The following is an 18,907-nucleotide window of genomic DNA, read 5'->3' as shown; positions in this document are numbered from 1 at the left end:
GGGCTTTGAGGTAATGGGGGTGACTAAAGGTGGAAAGGCTTAATGAAAAGAGGAAGGCATTTGTGCTGTTAGAAAGGTACCAAGAGGTGAACCCCAGGGAGTTTTGTGAACTCTGATAAGGAGTTGGTTTTGTTTGTTTGTTTGTTTTTGGTTTCTGTATTTCTTTTTATATTGTGGTAAAATATACATGACACAAAATTTACCATTTTAATAATTTTAAGTGTATAATTCAGTGACATTAAAGATGTTCACATTGTAGTGAAACTGTCACCACCATCCATCTCCAGAAATTTTTTATTACCCCAAACAGAAACTTTGCATTCATTGAATAATAAGCCCCCATTATACCCTGCCCCCAGCCCTTGGTAACATTATTCTACTTTCTATCTCTATGAATTTGGCTATTCTGTATGACTCATAGAAATGGAACCACACAATATTGGTCTGGCTTATTTCATTTAGCTTAATGTTTTTAAATTTCAACCATGTTGTAGCATATATCAGAATTTCATTCCTTTGTAAGGTTGAATAATATTCCATTGTATGTGTCAGTAAGAAAAGGTTTAGGAGAGAGAGCACCATGCAGATTTACATTTTAGTAAGATTGGTCTGCCTGCAGTTTGGAAGTGGAACAAGTTTAGTTGAAGGGAAAGTGCGCCGGATGACTTTGAAATCTCACCCGAAGAGAGAAATGATGGTGGCATGAACAATGCTGTGGCAGTGGGTGTGGCAGGCAGAATAATGCCCCACCCCAAGATATTCAGGTCCTAATCTCTGAAACCTATGAATGTGTTTGATTACATTGCAAAGTGGAATTAAGGTTGCGAGTAGAATTACTGTTGCTAATACCTTAAAACCAGGGAGATTATCTAGGTGGGCTCAATATAATCGCAAAGGTTCGTAAAAGTGGAAGAGCGAGGCAGGAGAGGAGAGTCAGAGGGAGATGGAAAAAACAGAGCAGTCAGAGAGAGATGCAGTATGGCTGGAGTGAGAGGCTAACAGCCAAGGAATACAGGGGACCTCTAGAAGCTAGAAGAAGCAAGGAAATGGGTTCTCTCCTCTAGAGACTCCAGAAAGGGCTAGAGTCCTGCCAACGCTTTGATTTTCATCCAGTGAGATCTGTGTCATACTTGTGACCTCCACAACTGTCAGATAATAAATGTTGTTATCTAAGCTACTATTTTGTGGTTATTTGTTATAGTTACAGCAGCTTTAGGGAACTAATACAGTGGAGATTCAGATGTCCAGATGTAGTGCACATTTGGGGAGCAGAATGAATAGGAATTGGTGATGATTCAATGTGCAGGGTGACGGAGAAGGGGAAGTCAACGCGAATGCCCAGAACTGGCTTCAGCAATTCAGTGCAATATGGTGCTGTATATATGAGGACTGATATATGTAGAAAAGAAATAGGAAGAGCAAGTGGGAAGATCATGAGTTAAGTTTTGGAGATGCTGAGTGCCAAGGGTGGGAAGAATCCAAGAGAAGATTTGGAAGCATAGATCTGGAGCTTAGGAGAGAGGTCTGGACTCTGGCTCCATACTTAGGATCATGAGCATAAGGGGGAAGTAAACTACTAGCAAAGGATAAGACCCTGGTGAAATAATAGCTTTAGATTTTAACATTTAACACATTGTTTCTGCAGTTTTTCTGCATACTTACTATGTTGATGCTAATCTAAAATTCCTGTGATTTTTTTTCTCACTACTATTTCAGTATCATATTGCCACACTGGACAGTGTAAAAATGATAAGAATTTAAATATGTTTTCCCAAAAGCATGCATTTTTTTTAGTCTTGGAAGTTGGATAGCAGAAAAATGAGATGGATGAGTTGAAGCTAGGATAAGGAGTTGAGTTAGAAAAGCAAGTTCTTGCAATGTTGAAGGTCTAGACAATGGATGTGAAGTCGGATGAGTGAATATGCTAATTCCAAGTCTGGGCATAGACTCCAGAATCAGGGCAGCACCAGAAAGCTTGGGTGAGAAGGAGCCAGCAGATAGGTAAGATCCAAACATTTTGAGCAGAGGGAAAGGTCTAAGAGATTCACGAAAGGAGAGGAGGACAAATAAGAGACAAGAAGTCAAAAGGGGGCTGCCGCTGTTCAGGAGGCAGTTGTATTTGGATTAGGGATCAGGTTAGAAAAAATAGGCCCAGATCACAGAGCAACTGGATCATGAGTGTCGTGCAATAGTGATTGGGTCCAAGTACAAGAATAATCATTTTGTTGACCCAGCATCCTTGGAAGCAGTTTTTCAGAAGTGGGAAGCACCCAGTGGGACACAGTGACTGGTGTATGGGTCATGTCCAGGAGACGCTGCAATGAAAGAATCCAAGGAAGTGAAACCATGTCACTTATAACATATTTGACACATAATGATAAGGGCTTTTTATAAAATGACTTTAGATTATATTATAAACCCATCTCAAGATTTTTATATTTTTCTCTGAATCCCAAGTATGTAATCCACGTTATATTTTCCCTAAAAGCAGCATAGCTAAAAGCCTAGTAAATCTTTCCTTCTTGATTCTGAGGCTATTGCAAATGCATATCTTAGCAATGACATTGCAAGAAGGGGCTGATGAGGTTGGTGCCATCCCCTCTGCAATATGATTTCTGATACAGCCTTCTTTTTTCTACCAGTGACAGGCTGGTCATTAAACCTAGATTACCTGAACAAATGGAGGCATTTCTGAAGTACTTAAATACCCATTATTACATTTACTAAGTTCATCCAAATAGATCTGGTTTAGTCTGTTTTGCGTTGCTATAAAGGAAATGCCTGAGGCTGGGTAATTTGTAAAGAAAAGAGGTTTATTTGCCTTATAGTTCTGCAGGATGTGTAAGAAACATGGCCCCAGCATCTGTTTCTGGGGAGGGCCTCAGAAAGCTTCCACTCATGGCAGAAGGCAAAAGGGGAGCAGGCGTGTCACATGGCGAGAGAGGGAGCAAGGGGGGCGTGAAGGTGCCAGGCTCTTTTACACAACCAGCTCTTGGGCGAACTAACAGAGCGAGAGCTAACTCTTTACTTCAGGGAGGGCTCCAAGCCATTCATGAGGGATCCACCCTCATGACCCAAGCACATTCAACACTGGGATCCAATGTCAACATGAGATTTGGAGAGGACAAACATCCAAACCATATCAAGATCTGAGGCTAAGAAGAGAAAAATATCTTCCTGAGGGAGTCAATGAGTAAAGACTCACTCTTGAGAGGCACATTAAAAGGTACCATTTTGTTTAGTTCTGTGGTCTTATTCTTTCTGTTACATCCCCAGCTGTCTGAATGGCTGGAAACCTGAAGAGTCCAGTAATTATGTCAGCTCTTCACCTGTAGGCCCTGAATGCATACCCCTAGTTTGTTTTGAGAACCAAAATATAGAAGTCAACTGTATTAGACCAACACTGCTTAAGATGCTGAGGGGGGATATGAATAAAAAGAGCATCTAATCGGTTGACTCCAGCTCTGCCCATCTTGTTCCTGCCTCACCTCATCTTCAGTGCAGCCCCTGCTGGCCAACTGCTCCCTCTCATGCAGTCAGAGCTCCTGGGGCAAATCCACACCATTATCTTTTATTATTATTATTATTATTATAAAATGTTCATGGCATAAAATTTAGCATTTTAACTATTTTTAAGTGTACATTTCAGTGGCATTAAGTACATTCACATTGTTATGTAACCATCATCACCTTCCATGCCATTTATCTTAAGATACTGCTGTGGTTGGGACAAAGGACTGCCCAACAGAAGCTGTGGGCAATTTTGGGTGGCAAGGCACAGAGAAAACCAGGGGAATTAATACCCAACCTCTTTCTCTACCCACAAAGTTCCTCTAATTGGTCAAACCCTACTAGAAGCCAAAGGCAAGGAAGCTCTTGTGGTATAGTCATAGAAACTATCATCCAAGGCACAGAGAGGAGCAGAAGCTGAATCTGGGGCTAGGGAGAGAGTGGTAGTGTATCAACAGAGAAGAACCAGAAAAATCCCCATTCTAACTGGATATTATAAGCTCTATTCACCACCTCCTTATCTATCATGGAAACAATATTTAGATTGTTCAGTCCTTTGTTCAGAAAGCAAAAGCTAGAAGCTGCATAGCCTTATGGCTCTCGTGGGAATCCTATACTTCGCCTGATCCTAATTAGGGGCATGACATTTCTTTAAATTGAGGGATACATATAAAATTTACCATCTTAACCGTGTTTAAGTGTGCTGTTCAGTGATATTAAGTACATTTACAATATTGTGCAGCCATCGCCACCATCCATCTGCAGAAACCCCAGTTGAATCTCTGTACTCATTAAATAATAGCTCCTCATTCCCTACTCTTTCCCAGCCCCCTGGAAACCACCATTCTACTTTCAGGCTCTATGGATTTGAATACTCCAGGTACCTCACTTAAGTGGAATCATACAATGATTTTTCTTTTCTGTCTGGCTTATTTCACTACATAATGTCTTCAAAGTTTATTCATGCATGTATCTCAAATATCTTTTCAATAGTTTTAAATAAACTAAAGTAATACCTTATGAGTTTGTGTCCTATGAAACCAACTCCATTCAAAATCACCATGAGCAGGTTAACATTTTAAAAAGTATAGCTATTTCCCATAAGTATGCCACTGTTCTTACTGATTATTTTAACTTACAAATTAATAAAGAATGGCAGAAGTTATAAAAAATAAAATTACTATATATATTTATGTATATATATAAAAATATGTCAGACTTTGGGCAAGAAAATTGCAAATAGAATTCATAGTCCTGAAACTGATTTTTTGAGCCAAAAATATTAAGGAAAAAGTGTTCGGGCAATTTTTTTGGGCCAGTGTATATGCTTGCAGCCAAGTGGAGTTTTATAATCTACCTACAAGGTCACTTCATTAGTATGTGATTATTTTCCCCATAAACAGGAACAATGTGTCTTATAAATTCACTCCTCCATGCTTAAACCAATAAACTGAGGTCTTATGAGCTAAGACACATTCTAGAGAAGCCATAAAGAGGTGACATTAGTTTGTCCCATCTGTCATATGTGGTTTCTTTAGATGTTTCCAACTGCTTTGCCAGTTGTAAATGTGTGATTCAACTCTCAAAGAGTTGAACATATTTCTTTCCCAAGCTACACATCACTTTCAGGGGATATGGCTACCACAGAATTAAGGGGGTTTTGCCAACACTCAAAAACTTTAACAAATAATGTAGAACAATAGAAACAAGGGTAAAGGGACCCAAGATTAAAAATCAGCTTGTGATTCAAATGCCTTAATAATCACTCATCTCTATGAACTGCTACCTCTTGGGCAAGATGTGAATCTAAATTGTCTGGCACTATTTGGAAGCCTAGGTTCTCAATGGATGTATTTCCCAAAGGATAGCAGCTTCCTAAATCCCCGTGTGAATGGTTACTGTAGATATTACTTCAGAAATGATGGTTGGTAACCCTCTTTTTATTCTGCTGACCATGTAGATCAACCTCTTTTTCTGAACATTAATCCAAAAGATTTTCAGTTTTATTTGAATATATTCTAATGCACATTAATTTTAATGTGTTTGTTTTTCAATTGCTTTTAAAATACTGTAGGAAAGAAATACATCACATATGACTGATAAAAAAATGTATAAGAAATCCAATGGTTCCCTGACCAATTCTATAATGACTCTAAGTTCTACTTTCCAGAAACCACAATGACATTTCTTCAGTTTTGGTCTTTTTTTTTTTCCTGTTTTTTTATTATACATATGGCAAAAAATATATGTATAGTGTTTGTCTTAGTCCATTTCATGCTGCTATAACAGAATACCACAGACTGAATAATTTATAAACAATAGACATTTATTTGGCACATGGTTCTGGAGGCTGTGAAGTCCAAGATTGAGGGGCTGCATCTGATGAGAACCCTCTTGCTGCATCATCCCATGGCAGAAGGTGGAAGGGCAAGAGAGCACACTCAAGAGAGAGAGAGAAAGAGAGAAACGAAGCAAGCCAAACTCACCCTTTTATCAGGAACCCCACTGCTGTGATAACTAACCCACTTCCCATAACCTAACGACATTAATGTATTTATGAGGTCAGAGCCCTCATGACCTAATCACCTCTTAGACATCCCACCTCTTGACCCTATTTCATTGGGGATTAAGTTTCCAACACATGGACTTTGGGGGACACATTCAAACCATAGCACTGTCATACTCCATTCTTTTATTTTCCACTATGATAGATAAGAATTTGGCTTTGTTACATAGTCTGCTCACCTCCCCTATTTTCCTAATGTAATATTTTTTAGGTTTTTTTGGTCATATGAATGCATGGTCCTACTACTCAGGAGGCTGAGGCAAAAGGATTGCTTGACCAGGAGTTAAAGTCCAGACACTGTCTCTAAAAAACAAAAAACTTAAAAAAAATGGTCTTTATATTTTGTGATTTTTTCCATTGTGTAGTGATGAGCCAAGAACTATATTATTATTATTTTTCTATTCCAGTTTTTGTTCTTCCCAAAGTTTCTTGTCTTTCTGTTCTTTTTTTGTAATGGCCTCTTTGTAATAATCTTTTATTTTTTAAAGAGCTTATTTCTTGAAGGGTGACATGTATTTTTTTGTTCATCTCCAAATTCCTTGCTGCTTTGTGATGTAAAATGGTATTTGGAAGGCCTCCCCCTCCACCTTCCTATGCACCCAGGCTTGATTCAGGAACACAGTTATTAGTTTTGCCTAAAATTTATTAATATTTTAAAGCAAACATAGTTCCATACTGATAATGGACTGGTACATTGCCAGCTATCAGTCGAGCACAGCTATTAAGAGACAAGTGCAGAGTTAGGTAGACTTGGATTTGAATCTATTTCTGCCTCTTGCTAACCGACCCAGCTTGAGAAATCAAGTCATTTAACCTCCCTAAGATTCATTTCCCACACTTGTAAAATGAAGGTAATATTTCGCAGAATTGTCAGGATCCTAGAAGAGAATAGCTGACACACTTAACCCAGACAATGTTTGATGCCAGGAAATAGTCACTTCTTGTTAGCTACTACTATTGCTATTGCTGTGTTGTTTTCAAAGGGCTTCTTCCAATACCTTCTTATTTAATTATCCTAACTATTCCAAGAGCTATGCAAATCTAGAGTTATCTTCGTTTTAGAAAGGAGGACTCAATTTCAGAGAGGCTGCCAGGGCCACATGGCACATCACATAGCAGAGGCGGGACTGGTATTCAAACCAGCACAGCACAATGTGCCCCAGTCTGTTCTCAGGATGTGAACTGCTTGGGCTTGAATCCCATGTTAGCTTCTTCCTACTTGGATGAACTCGGGGACATCCCTTAACCCCTCCAGGCCTCAGTTTCCATATCTGTGTAGCAGAAATAATAATAGTCCTCACAACATAGATTACTGTGAACAGAATGTATGAGTTTATACATATAGAACAGTGTCTGATACACAATTAGTCCTAGATAAGTATAGTTTAAGTAACTTCTGTGGGTCCCTAACGAGGTGCTGTGCCACCACCTCAAGCTGCATGACTCGAATAGTACCAGGTGCTGCTTCACTTGCATGATAGTTCTTTGAATCTCTGCTCACTATCCCTGCTCATAGAAACCTGAATTGGGAGATGCCTGTATCCAGGAGCTTTTAGACTAGGAATGTGCTTAAACCAGAATAACCTGCTAAGGTAGAGTCAGAGCTGGGCTGTCCCTAAAAGCAGGTTGAGGGCTGAGAGAAGCATGAAGATGTCAGAGCAGAAACGAGGTATGAAAATCTGGAGGTCTGCATTGCCTTCAGTCTCTTCCAAGATTTCTAAGACTCACCTTGCACAGAACATACGGTGACCAAAACCATCCATCAAAGCAATGTTTCCTCTGAGTTTTGCAAGAAACTTCCAGAACCAAGGATTCCGGGATCTGTTTACTATCTTCCCCTAGGAACTTGACTACACATTAGCATAAGGAAGACCTTGAAAAGTCCCACAAAGGAAACTTATGTAACCTATTGTTTCCCAAACTTATTTGACTTAAGGAATCAATTCCGAATTCACCCTTCATCTTTGTCTTGCAAATAGCTGGTGTTCCCAGGAACACACTTTGATTAATGCTGAGTCGAACTACCAGGGGAATGGTCACATGTGTGTTTAATAATGAAACAAAGAGATGAGGAAATAGTTGATATTAATTCTTGAAATGCCTAATTTTCAACCTGTGGCAAACTTTCTGTACTGAAAGATACCTACCCAATTGTTAGATAGTAGGTCTGTTGGAAACTCAGGGGTGGAATGAGGTATGCCATGCCTTGGGTTTTCGTGGATGCTGAGCAGCAAGGATCTTTCTTCTATGTGAGAGGCTGTCTGGGTTCCCTGAAGCATTAGAAGGCCCTGCTGCCGGCCTCACTAGCTCGGTGACAGAATTTATTCTCAGCCAGGGTCTTTCTGAACAGACATGAAAGGACCCAAGGAACTTCCAGAATCTCACAGTTACTTTATTATGGCCTACCATCCCCACTAACAGAGTTCCCTAAGAAAGGGAGGATGGTGTATCTGGCGGAGAAGATAAGTACAGAGCAGTAATACATTGCTCAGTGATCAAAAGTGTGCTTTGAGGTTCTTAGTCTCCAATTTTGCCAGTTTCTAACCTGAGCTCTGAGCATCTGTTTCCTCGTCTGTGAAATGGAGATGATAAAAACACCTCCTCTGCAGAAAAGAGTTAATATAGCAAGCCTAAGACCGCATATCTTAGAAAACCTATTTGCAAGGTTGGCCCGTGGTTGGCATCTGGGAAATTGGATTTTAGAAAGACTCCCACCATTCCCTGATAAGAATGGCTCACTGTACGTAAAATTGTTTATGCAAACAATATGGTTATGCTGAACTCCTGCTTTCCTTCTGGAGTCTGAAATTTTAGTATGGACTAGGCAGAGGGTGCCTATGTGACCAGTACCAAATAAAATCCTCAGGCACTGAGTCTCTGATGGGTTTCCCTGTGTCATCCAAAAGACCACCAGGATGGCTAAATAGTAGAAGGGAGAGCTTTACTGACAATATTGGATTTGCAGGCTAGGAAGAGAAAGTCTCCAGTGTGTACTGAAAGTGTTCTCTCTTAAAAGCGGAAAAGGGCAGGTTGGGTTTTTATGCCTTACAAGGTCTGTACTGCACAATAGAGTCATACATATTCAGCAGGTTTGGGAGAAAAGCTATACATATTTATGAGGGGAGCTGAGCATATGTGCAATGGATAAACATGTATGTAACATAAATCCCATGTTCACTTTGGGGCAGGGTTTTAGCATTAAAATGAGATGGAATTTGGTTCTTTACATCAAAAGATGATCTATAGGACAAAAAGACAGTTTGTACGCAGCCTCCATAAGGTGGCTGAAACTGTCTTAAGATCTGTAATAGCTTATCAGAAAAGAATATTTGTAAGGCTGGTCCTCTGTCCAATCAGGGGTGTAGTGGTCTGGATTGCAAATCAGCCTGAGAGATCCTCTTGTTAGAGAGTTTAGCAAGAGTGTGGTTTTGCTTGTAGTCACAGGAATTTAGAAATTTGCCGTGCTAGCCAGGCTCTGAACCCTCGACCCATAGGTAACTTGGTTTCCTTAACCTTAGGGTTCACCTTACTTGATAAAGTGGTGTCCATTTTGGTCTCTCAGATCACACCTGGTAAACAGCACTTTACATGTGTTGTCACAATTCAGTGCTAGGGAATTAATCATATCCTCTGTGAGTTCACTAGGTGAGGGCCCTGAAAGCCTGGTTTCCTCTGGACTTGGCCCCATGTGCCTTTTCCCTTTGCTTATTTAATTTTGTATCCTTTCACTGTACTAAATCACAGCCATGATTATGACTCTGCTAGGAGGACTCACAGGACTCAACACAAACTATCAAGCCCGGGGTGGTCTTAGGAACCCCCAGCGCAGGGCTATTGTGAATGTGGGATCAGACACATTGAACACTTAGCACCCTACCAGGTAGTGATTAAGCATGGACATATCAGAGAGAAGAAATCTTCCACTAAGCAGATCTTCACTTCCCTACCAGTATCCCTCTGCTCCAAGGTGCTAAAAGGTACCAGGACCCTGTCTCTGTCTTCCACCTGAGTGTGGCCTTCCTCATTGCTAACAGAGTGATGGCCACTGCCAGTAGGATATCATTATACATCTTGGAGATTCTGTCCCTCTGCATCTGTGAGCTTCACAGGAATGTTGCTTTAGGATTTAGAGCGGTTTTTTGTTTTCTTTTTTTTTTTATTTAGAATAAAATATTTAATACATAATGAACATTTATAATCTCATAAACAAATAGTAAAAATTCCAAGTATAATTAGAAGAAAACAAATATGCTACGTTCCTTTGTGCTATATCTGTTTGCCTCATTTTAAGTTAAAAATATAATAATAATAGACTATGTCATATTTCATGGAGCTAAGGTGCAACTTTAAATTATTTATATTTATAGGCATCTGAAATTTGATATTTTTTTTATTTCAGCTTATTATGGAGGTACAAAAGTTCAGGTTATATATATTGCCCGTGCCTCCCCATCCCCCCGAGTCTAAGCTTCAAGTGTGTCCATTCCCCAGACAGTGTGCATCGCACTCATCATGTAGGTATACACCCATCCCCTCCCCCCACCCCCTACCTCTGTCCGATACCCAGTTGGTGTTATTCTCAAATGTGCACTTAGGTGTTTTCTTTTTAAGTTGCTTTCATAACTCTTTAACTGGCTGGACATGTAGATCTTACGTATTACCATTTAAATTACAATTGCGTAGTATCACAGGATGCAATGTAGGTAGATTAATTCAGCTGTGGGTTTCCTTTCCACAACTCCTTCATTTAAAAACAGGAACAGTATTAGTTCATTGATATTTCGTATTTCATATTCTCATTGAATGGCATAGCAACCATTGGGAAATTCACAATGAGGAAGGGTAACAGTAAGACATTTCTATTCTGCTTCTAAAAATATTTGGCCTAGCATTTTCAGTGCTTGTTCAGGTAAAAAGAACTCTTCTCAAATGATTTTTTTGAAATAATGTCCATCTTGTTTTTTTTTTTTAATGGTCGTAGCTAAAGCTTATTAAAATGTCAAGCAGACTCAGCCAACAAATGTCCAAATTATATTTTTGAATGTATGTTATTCTCACTAAATAATACTGAGAGATGGTGTATAGAGCCACTTATTTGGTATAATTTCCTGCTACTGAAAATGTTGCAGGCCTTCAACCAAATAGTGATATCACAATCAAGACTCCTTTGAATTAACACTCAATTACATAACAGCTAATATAGTTACCAGATTAGATATAGTTACCAGATTAGATATTGTTACTTGAAACTTTGAAGCGGCTAAAATAGAAAGAGAAAAATGATTAGCACCTGACGATGCAAGGTATAGTATGATAATCAGGTCTTTGTTATTACTTAGCTTTTTCTGTGCAGCAATCTACTCCAAACAAAGCCACGTATGGCCTTCTAGGTCCTTAAGTGTGGCCTTTTGATTGAATCCAAATTTTATAGAACAAATCCTTTTATTAAAAGGGGTACAGCAGAGGAAGACGACGAAGCTGTCCTTGCCTCCTTTGGTGCTTAAAAAAGAACAATCTTGAAATCAGAAGCCCACGGGTTCTCCACCCCTGGTAGCACACCAACCTTTTATTTGTGTACTTGATTCTATAGGTCAGCGCCTTTGGGTCCATTTTAGCTGGGTAGTTCTGCCTGTTTTGACAGAGCTCACTTACATGTACAGCTGCTGGTCAGCTAGGCGGCTCTGCTTCTGGGGCTTGGCTCGCTGTTGGCTGGGGAGAGGGGTGACTGGGCTACTCGGCCTCTCGGCCTCCAGCAGGATAGCCTGGCCTGTTCTCACACTACTGCAGGGTCCAAGAACAGCAAGAGTGCAAGCAGGTCCTGATGTGCAAGCACACTGTATGTTTGTGTCACATTTTCTTTTATCCCATGCACAAGTCCAGAGTCAGTGTGGGAGAGGCCTACCCAAACACTTGGACACCAGGAAGCATGAAACATTGTGTTCCATTCCTGCAGCATTTATGGCAGCTGGGTTCCCTTACATCATTGCACTTTGGCTTAGGTGTGCCAAAGTGTTTAAGATCAGCTGACCTGTATATATGAGCCTACTTGTAGTAAAGTACTTTAAAAAACTTTTAATTATAATGATGTTTTCTAGAAGCAATAACGCATCAAGGTATTTTGAGCCCTTATCATCTTTCATCGGTTGTTCATTACAGCCTTTCATTAGTTTTCCAAATTAGTCTGAAGTAATGGCCAGGATAAATGGGGATGGGATTTGTTGGAGTCTGGGGAGCGAAGGCTGTGACTGATCTGAGCGTTGTTGAGAGAATATTCATTAGACAGAGGATGGGATAGAAGCTTGAGAATGCTGGAAGGCAGCAGGAAGACCCTGCTTACCAAGCAGGGATAAATGGTTAAAAGAAGAAAGGGAAGTTTTAATGGAGAATGAAGGGAGGTAGAGAAAGAAAAAGGAGAGAGCAAGGGAAGATGTTAATATCCATGGAGCTCTGACTCCATGTGCTATTTACTGAATAAATGTACTGTTCAGGGTGATTTTAGTCCTTCAGCAAATACTTCTTGATATGCAAATATTTCTGCTGTATGCCAGGCATATGAACAAGCAGGCAGCATCCTTTCCTCATGGATCTCACATTCTGTAGGGAATGCAGACGCCAATCACGCCGTTACATGTAATTAATCAATCACAAGTGGATGAATGCCGTGAAGAATATATACACAGAACTGTAGAAGTGTATAACCCACCTATTCCAGTCCAAGGGCTGAGATAAGGCTTCCCCAACAAAGCAACATTTAAGCCAAAGCATCATCTTTTATAATGCTCACAACAGTGTTGGAAAGATTCCCAAAATGATCATGATTGTCCTGTTCACAGAGAGGTAGACTCAGAGAGGAAAAAGCAATTACCTAGGATCACAGCAAATAAGCGACCTACCTGGGATTCAAATCCAGGTTATTTGACATGTTTTCAATACCGTAAAGCATACTTTGCCTATTTTACATATTCTTGGGAGAGATTCGGGTCAATGGATATGTTTTAACTAGGTTACCTATGTTGTTCCAAACAAGTAAAACACATTGTACAAAATTCTAAATATATGGTGAAAAGTGACTCTTCCTCCCTGCCTTTCTCCCCCAGTTCTCTTCTGTGCAGGCCCTGTCAGTCAAGTTTGTCCAGAGGTGTAGTTAATACTTGCAGCACTTACTTTGTGCCAGATGCTTTTCTAAGTACTTTATAAATGTTCACTTGGTTAATTCTATAAGTTTATGTGGTGAATATCATTATTAACCCATTTTTCATGTATGCACATATTTTATTGTTCCTTACAAATGTTTTGGACTTTAAGTGAATACCAAACTTTGAGATTCCTGATAATACTACATGACAAACAAGTCCAAAATCTCAGTGACTTCATTACATACACTTACTTCTTACTTGTGAGTTAGCTACGGCTCAGTTGGGCTTGCCTGGTTCTTGGCTCTAGACTGGAGGTCAGGTTTGTGTCTGCTTCATGCATCTCTCCTTCCAAGACTAGGGTGAGGAAGCATCATCTTGCCCAAGAGATCTTCATGACAAGTGGCAGGAGCAAAGGAGGAAAGTGGAAACACAAAATGCCTCTAAAAACCTCCATGCTGAACTGACCGTGTGTCTTCCAGCCACAGTCCATTGGTCAAAGCAGGTCACCGAGCCAAGCCCAAAGCCAATGGGGCAGGGAACTACACTCCACATGGCAAGTTCACGGAGAGCACCAAAAATTCTGAATGAAATTCTCTAATCTACATACCCTGAAATGTATCTAGAGGAATAAGTGAAAAGATATACCTGTGAATGAATGAATGATAACTTTCCTATGGTCTTCTGCTGGCAAGGTATAAACAGCTGCCTCTTTTCTGCTTACATTTTCCAGGTTTTTTCATCATGTTTGGGAAGAAAAAGAAAAAGATTGAAATATCTGGCCCATCCAACTTTGAACACAGGGTTCACACTGGGTTTGATCCACAAGAACAGAAGTTCACTGGCCTTCCCCAGCAGTGGCACAGCCTGTTAGCGGATACAGCCAACAGGCCGAAGCCCATGGTGGACCCTTCATGCATCACACCCATACAACTGGCTCCCATGAAGGTATGGTAAGGATTCCGTCTCTAGGTTGGCTTGAGAAGCATGTTCTTATTTGATGCAGTGCACCATCTTTATGGGCAAGCTATAAAATGCTTAAACCATGTATTTTTTTAAACATCCAAAGATTGTCCACAATTATTCTTGAATGATTATAATGTTCACCACTTATTGTAAATTGCCACACGTGAAAAGGAACCTCAGCTTTTAGATGGGAGATTTTTTTAAAAGCAGACATAAAATGCAGTCACAAAAGAGGAAATTTTTATTTCTACTTTAAATGGTGTTTTTGCCAGTCTTTATATTGATGAATATTTTCCATCCCCTCTGGTTAATATGGGTAATAGCCTGTGATCAATATTAGACAACTCTTCATTGTTTTTTATTTGCTCTCAAAAGATTTAAACATTTCTTTAATATAAAATTGAGTACTAACAGATTTTAATAAATGATATATATAAATGTACATACATACATGTATAATACACACATACATGTTTTATATATGTAATAAAATATATACATACATATATATCTTCAAATTTGTTTTTATAGCCTGAGAGAACTATTTCCAATAAAAACAAATAATTTGGGTCCTAGAATCAGATATAATTTACCTTACAGAAGTAGCTAGTAAATTTTAGACAAGAAGTGTTCATAAAAATGATTACGTTAAAGCAGAAAGTAAACCCAATAAATTTCAGATATGCCAAGTTACTACAAAGAAAATCCAGGCATTCCAGTTTCCTTCTGCACTTTAGAATGATAAGAATTCCATAGACTGTCAGGCCATTTCCCAAAAGTTCTCTATGAGAGTTAAATATCATTGAAGCTTGTCATCATGTTCTCCAACAGATCATTCCAGAGTTCTGTGACCCAGACAAAGCATGAAGTTCAGATTCTTCTTTTGTTCATTATACTAGTAGACATCTGTGCTATTTAAATACTTATTCTGTATTTACATGAATACTATATAAATTGTGTTTAAATAATATGGAAAGCAAAATTGGTTGCATTTTTAAAGGATGCAAAGAAGGAACATAGCCGATAAATTATGGGCAATGCTTATAAAATATCACTTGAGCTTACTAAATTAGAACTATAATTCCATTTTTCATGCATACTCTGGTTCTTCTATCTGGTATTGAACGTGTGAGTCTGTTCTGCCCAAAAATCAGTACAAAATCTTATAATCCTGCATTTTGTGAGTTTGATTTTCTGATAGGATTTTGATACTTTTCAGACCAGCTAAAATGTTAAGTGCCCAAACGGTGGATATTTTAGAAGATAAATCTTTAAGGACAAAGGAGCTTCCAGTATTAAAGAGATATTGATTGATACTTTATAGAAACTGACTAATTAACCAACTCTACTAGTTAATATTAGGGAATATCCTACTATTGAACATAATTTTCTCCCTGAGAGAAAGCTAACACTTCACTGATGACCAAAAAATAGTGTGGGCTATATCTTTTAAAAACTTGGAATTGGAAGGAATTTGCTTTTTTAGTTTTATTGTTTTTCTTATATCCCAAGTTTTTATAAAACCCCAAAAATGGAATGAGCAGTGTGCCTAGAAAAATCCTCTACTGTTGATTATCATAGTGAAAGAAAAAGTCCCAAGTGAAACTAAGGCCTATTTTCTTACCCTAGAGTATCATTATTGTTATCATTATTTTTAGATAAGAAACATTCTAGAAGGAGGCAGAGTCTTTGAGAAACATCCTAACTAAAGACCCAGGACATGTACTGTCTTGTTAGAGTGTGCTTACTATTTACACACTGTTTACAGAATATTATTTATTTCATCACAGCTTTTCACTTGTTCAGGTCCCAGCAGGTCATGTTTGGCAGTGAAGACAGAGGCTCCCCCCTTAGTGGTAATCCACCATGCTCAGTGGACCTAGGACTTAGGAAAAGACCTTCCACCTCATTTCTCTCAACTCCTGAATGGACTGGCTCATTATCCTTTCCTTTCTGACAGAATTTATCAGTCCCAGTGATGGTTAGAGCAAAATTTCCTAACTTCTAAGTTCCTAAACCCTGTGATTCTCTTACTCACTTAAATATTTGTTATAGACACTTAAATGCTACCTGGGTGATTACTGGAAAATACTCGTCAAAATATGGAACAAGTCCTGGATTTCTACAAATAGGACATCAGTCACAATTTTGCCAGTGAGAAAAGTAAAATAAAATAAAAACAGACAAGGAGTGACAAAATAAGATCTAGCCAGATTGACTCTCCTCCATAAAGAGTAAAGTTTATCAGATGCATTTAAGTGAAGGATACCCAGAAAAACCTAGTACCTCATACTCTCACTAAACTCCTTTATTTTATTTTATTTTTCATGTGCTTGCTTTCGGTAGAATCACTGAACTCCTTTAGAGCTATCCTGTCTTTCTCCAAACACTATGAATGCAGTCAGCGCTGTGGCAGATGGTGGATAATACTGACCATCAAAAAGAATGCTGCTGATTCTACCAGACTCTTAGAATAAGTCAAGTTTAAAGGCTTAAGGGGCTCAAGTATGCCATGCAGCTTGCATGATCCCACTTTTTGGAAATGACTTCTCTGGAAAAACTTTACAAGTCACTTAAGAATGACATATTATAAATCATGCAGACTATACCTCAGAAGTCAGAACAATTCTTGAAATGAGAAGCAGTGAATGAATTGACAGGAAGTACTGAATAAATAGAGTTACGCAGGTTTAAAGCCATTTAGGCAAAATTATTTAAGTTAAATAGAACCCACAGTTCTATTAAATAGTTTGGTCGAATTGTCCTTTAAGATGGACAAAGGAAAATGAGAAAAGAGATTATGACATAAAAACAGTGTGTCTCCCCTTAAGTTGTGGCAAAGTGCTGGTCCTTCGGTATTTGTCAGCAAGCTTCAGGCAGGCTGGTTGAAAAGGCATATTGAAATTGGAAGGAGAGATTCCAGAGAGTAATTGGCATCAAGAGAGTTGTGAGACTTCAAGTCTGTTGTCCTCACTGGTTTTGCAAGTGTAGAAATATTAGAAATAACGTTACTAAGGGATTTACAAGCAGGGCCACAGTTCTGAACAACTCAACGGATGCTGCTGCAGATTTTTGGAAGTGGTATTTTTGACAAGAGATTTTTAAAAATACAGAAGTTATTTACGCCTAATTGATGGTGGAGTCTATTTCTAAATGCCTCCTCTCATGGTTCAAAATGCCCTTCCCTGCATTCCTACTGTGACTGAAGGGAGGAAGTGACAGAGTGGACCCCACACAGTAACAGAATAGATGCAGGAATCACGTGACTGTTGCAGCTCTACTCCCAGAGCAGAAGCTGGTGTGAAGGTAAAGCAGGCATCACATCTATAGTAATCTGCAGTTTTTCTTGAACTATCTTAGGCAAGAGGCCTGAATGAAATTTAAAAAATATAGTTACCAAACACTGGATAGTGTTTTACAGAGTACAAAATGTTCAATATTCATTATTTTATGGCATTCTTATAATAAAATGAATAGTGTTAGCCCATTTGTATAGATGATGAAACCTTAACATGATTGATTTGTTCAAATTCACCCAATTTCTAAGTAAATTGAACCCAGTTCTAATATCAGAGACCCAGCTGTGTTTGGTTGATCTAATCCCTTTCTATCTTCCTCCTGTGCTCCTCTTCCCTAAAGGGTTAATGATTACTTTGTGTTCTCTCCCCCAAAGCATTTGCTATTGATAGGAGGACCACAGGAAAAAGACAATCATAATTCCAAAAAGAGAAATTTATATTGTAATATCAGACAAGTAAGCAGGGTAGTGGTATTTTTGAGCTGGAGAAATTTTCTGGTTTGCCTCAAGTAGCATAAGAAAGATTGATTGACCTGGAGATTGTTGGCAGAAAAAAAATCATAATCAGAGATGTCAATGACTGATCAGGACGCTGTGTACCAGATGCTGTGTTCCACAGGTACTTCACACGCACCATCTCCAGTAGACTGAATTATTAAACTTGATTCTTCATGGCTCTCACCACAGCCTCATGAAGGGCTGAATACTTCCCCACCCCTTGAATTCAGGCTTGGCCATGTGACTTGCATGGCCAATGGGGTAATGTGAGCAAAGGCTTGTAATGAATGGACAACTAAGATTTCCTTCTGTGCTTTTGCCCTCATCATAAGAACATGCCTTGGATGAGTCAGCAATTCCAGAAGAGTAGCACAGGGAGCAGAATCACCCCAGATTGCCTGCATCCCTGAAAGCTGAAGCAGAGCCACCCAGTGCCATCCTCATGGTGTGACCCTGAGTGTGGGGTGTTTGTTATGCAGCCTTACTGGACAACTGACTTATACGCTATCTCACTCAGCCCTCATAGCAGTCTTTTCAAGTGGGTGGTAGTAACTCCTTCTTTAAGATGAGGGAAGCAAGGCTTAGCAAGCTTAAAGAATTTGTTGAAGGTCCCGTAGCTAATAACTGGAAGGCCCAGAATTCAAACCCCAAATTTATCTGACTCCAAAACCCATGCTTATAATCACCACACCACCTTACCTCCTGATGATCAGGGTATGTCTGGGCATGAGAAACAATTACACGTGTAAATGATGCTAAGTCAAAAAAAATTTTTGCTTCCTTCTTACCTTTCCATCTAGTAGATGACACAACTGAGATTCTGGGTACAGTGATTTTTTCTCCCAGGTCCCAGAGTGAGTTAAGGTCAGACACCGTTTCTATGGGTAAAGAGTGCTTTCAATTCAAGCACTTAGAAAGCCCAGATTTAGCTCATAA

General features: G+C 39.2%; 1 protein-coding gene across 1 annotated transcript in view; it reads left to right on the top strand.

The window, feature by feature from the left end:
- PAK5 (p21 (RAC1) activated kinase 5) overlaps window positions 1-18,907 on the top strand; it is a 231,947-nt gene that overhangs the window by 145,408 nt on the left and 67,632 nt on the right. The window contains exon 3 of the mRNA XM_045528454.1: window positions 13,943-14,157. Within this exon, the coding sequence (XP_045384410.1) occupies window positions 13,954-14,157 (204 nt within the window). The 5' untranslated portion in view covers window positions 13,943-13,953. The remainder of the gene's footprint in view (window positions 1-13,942; window positions 14,158-18,907) is intronic.

This window comes from Lemur catta, chromosome 17 (genome assembly GCF_020740605.2).
Source record: "Lemur catta isolate mLemCat1 chromosome 17, mLemCat1.pri, whole genome shotgun sequence".
NCBI classification, from domain to species: domain Eukaryota; kingdom Metazoa; phylum Chordata; class Mammalia; order Primates; family Lemuridae; genus Lemur; species Lemur catta.
Note: the sequence above shows the minus strand (reverse complement) of the source record. Positions and strands in the feature narration are given on the sequence as shown.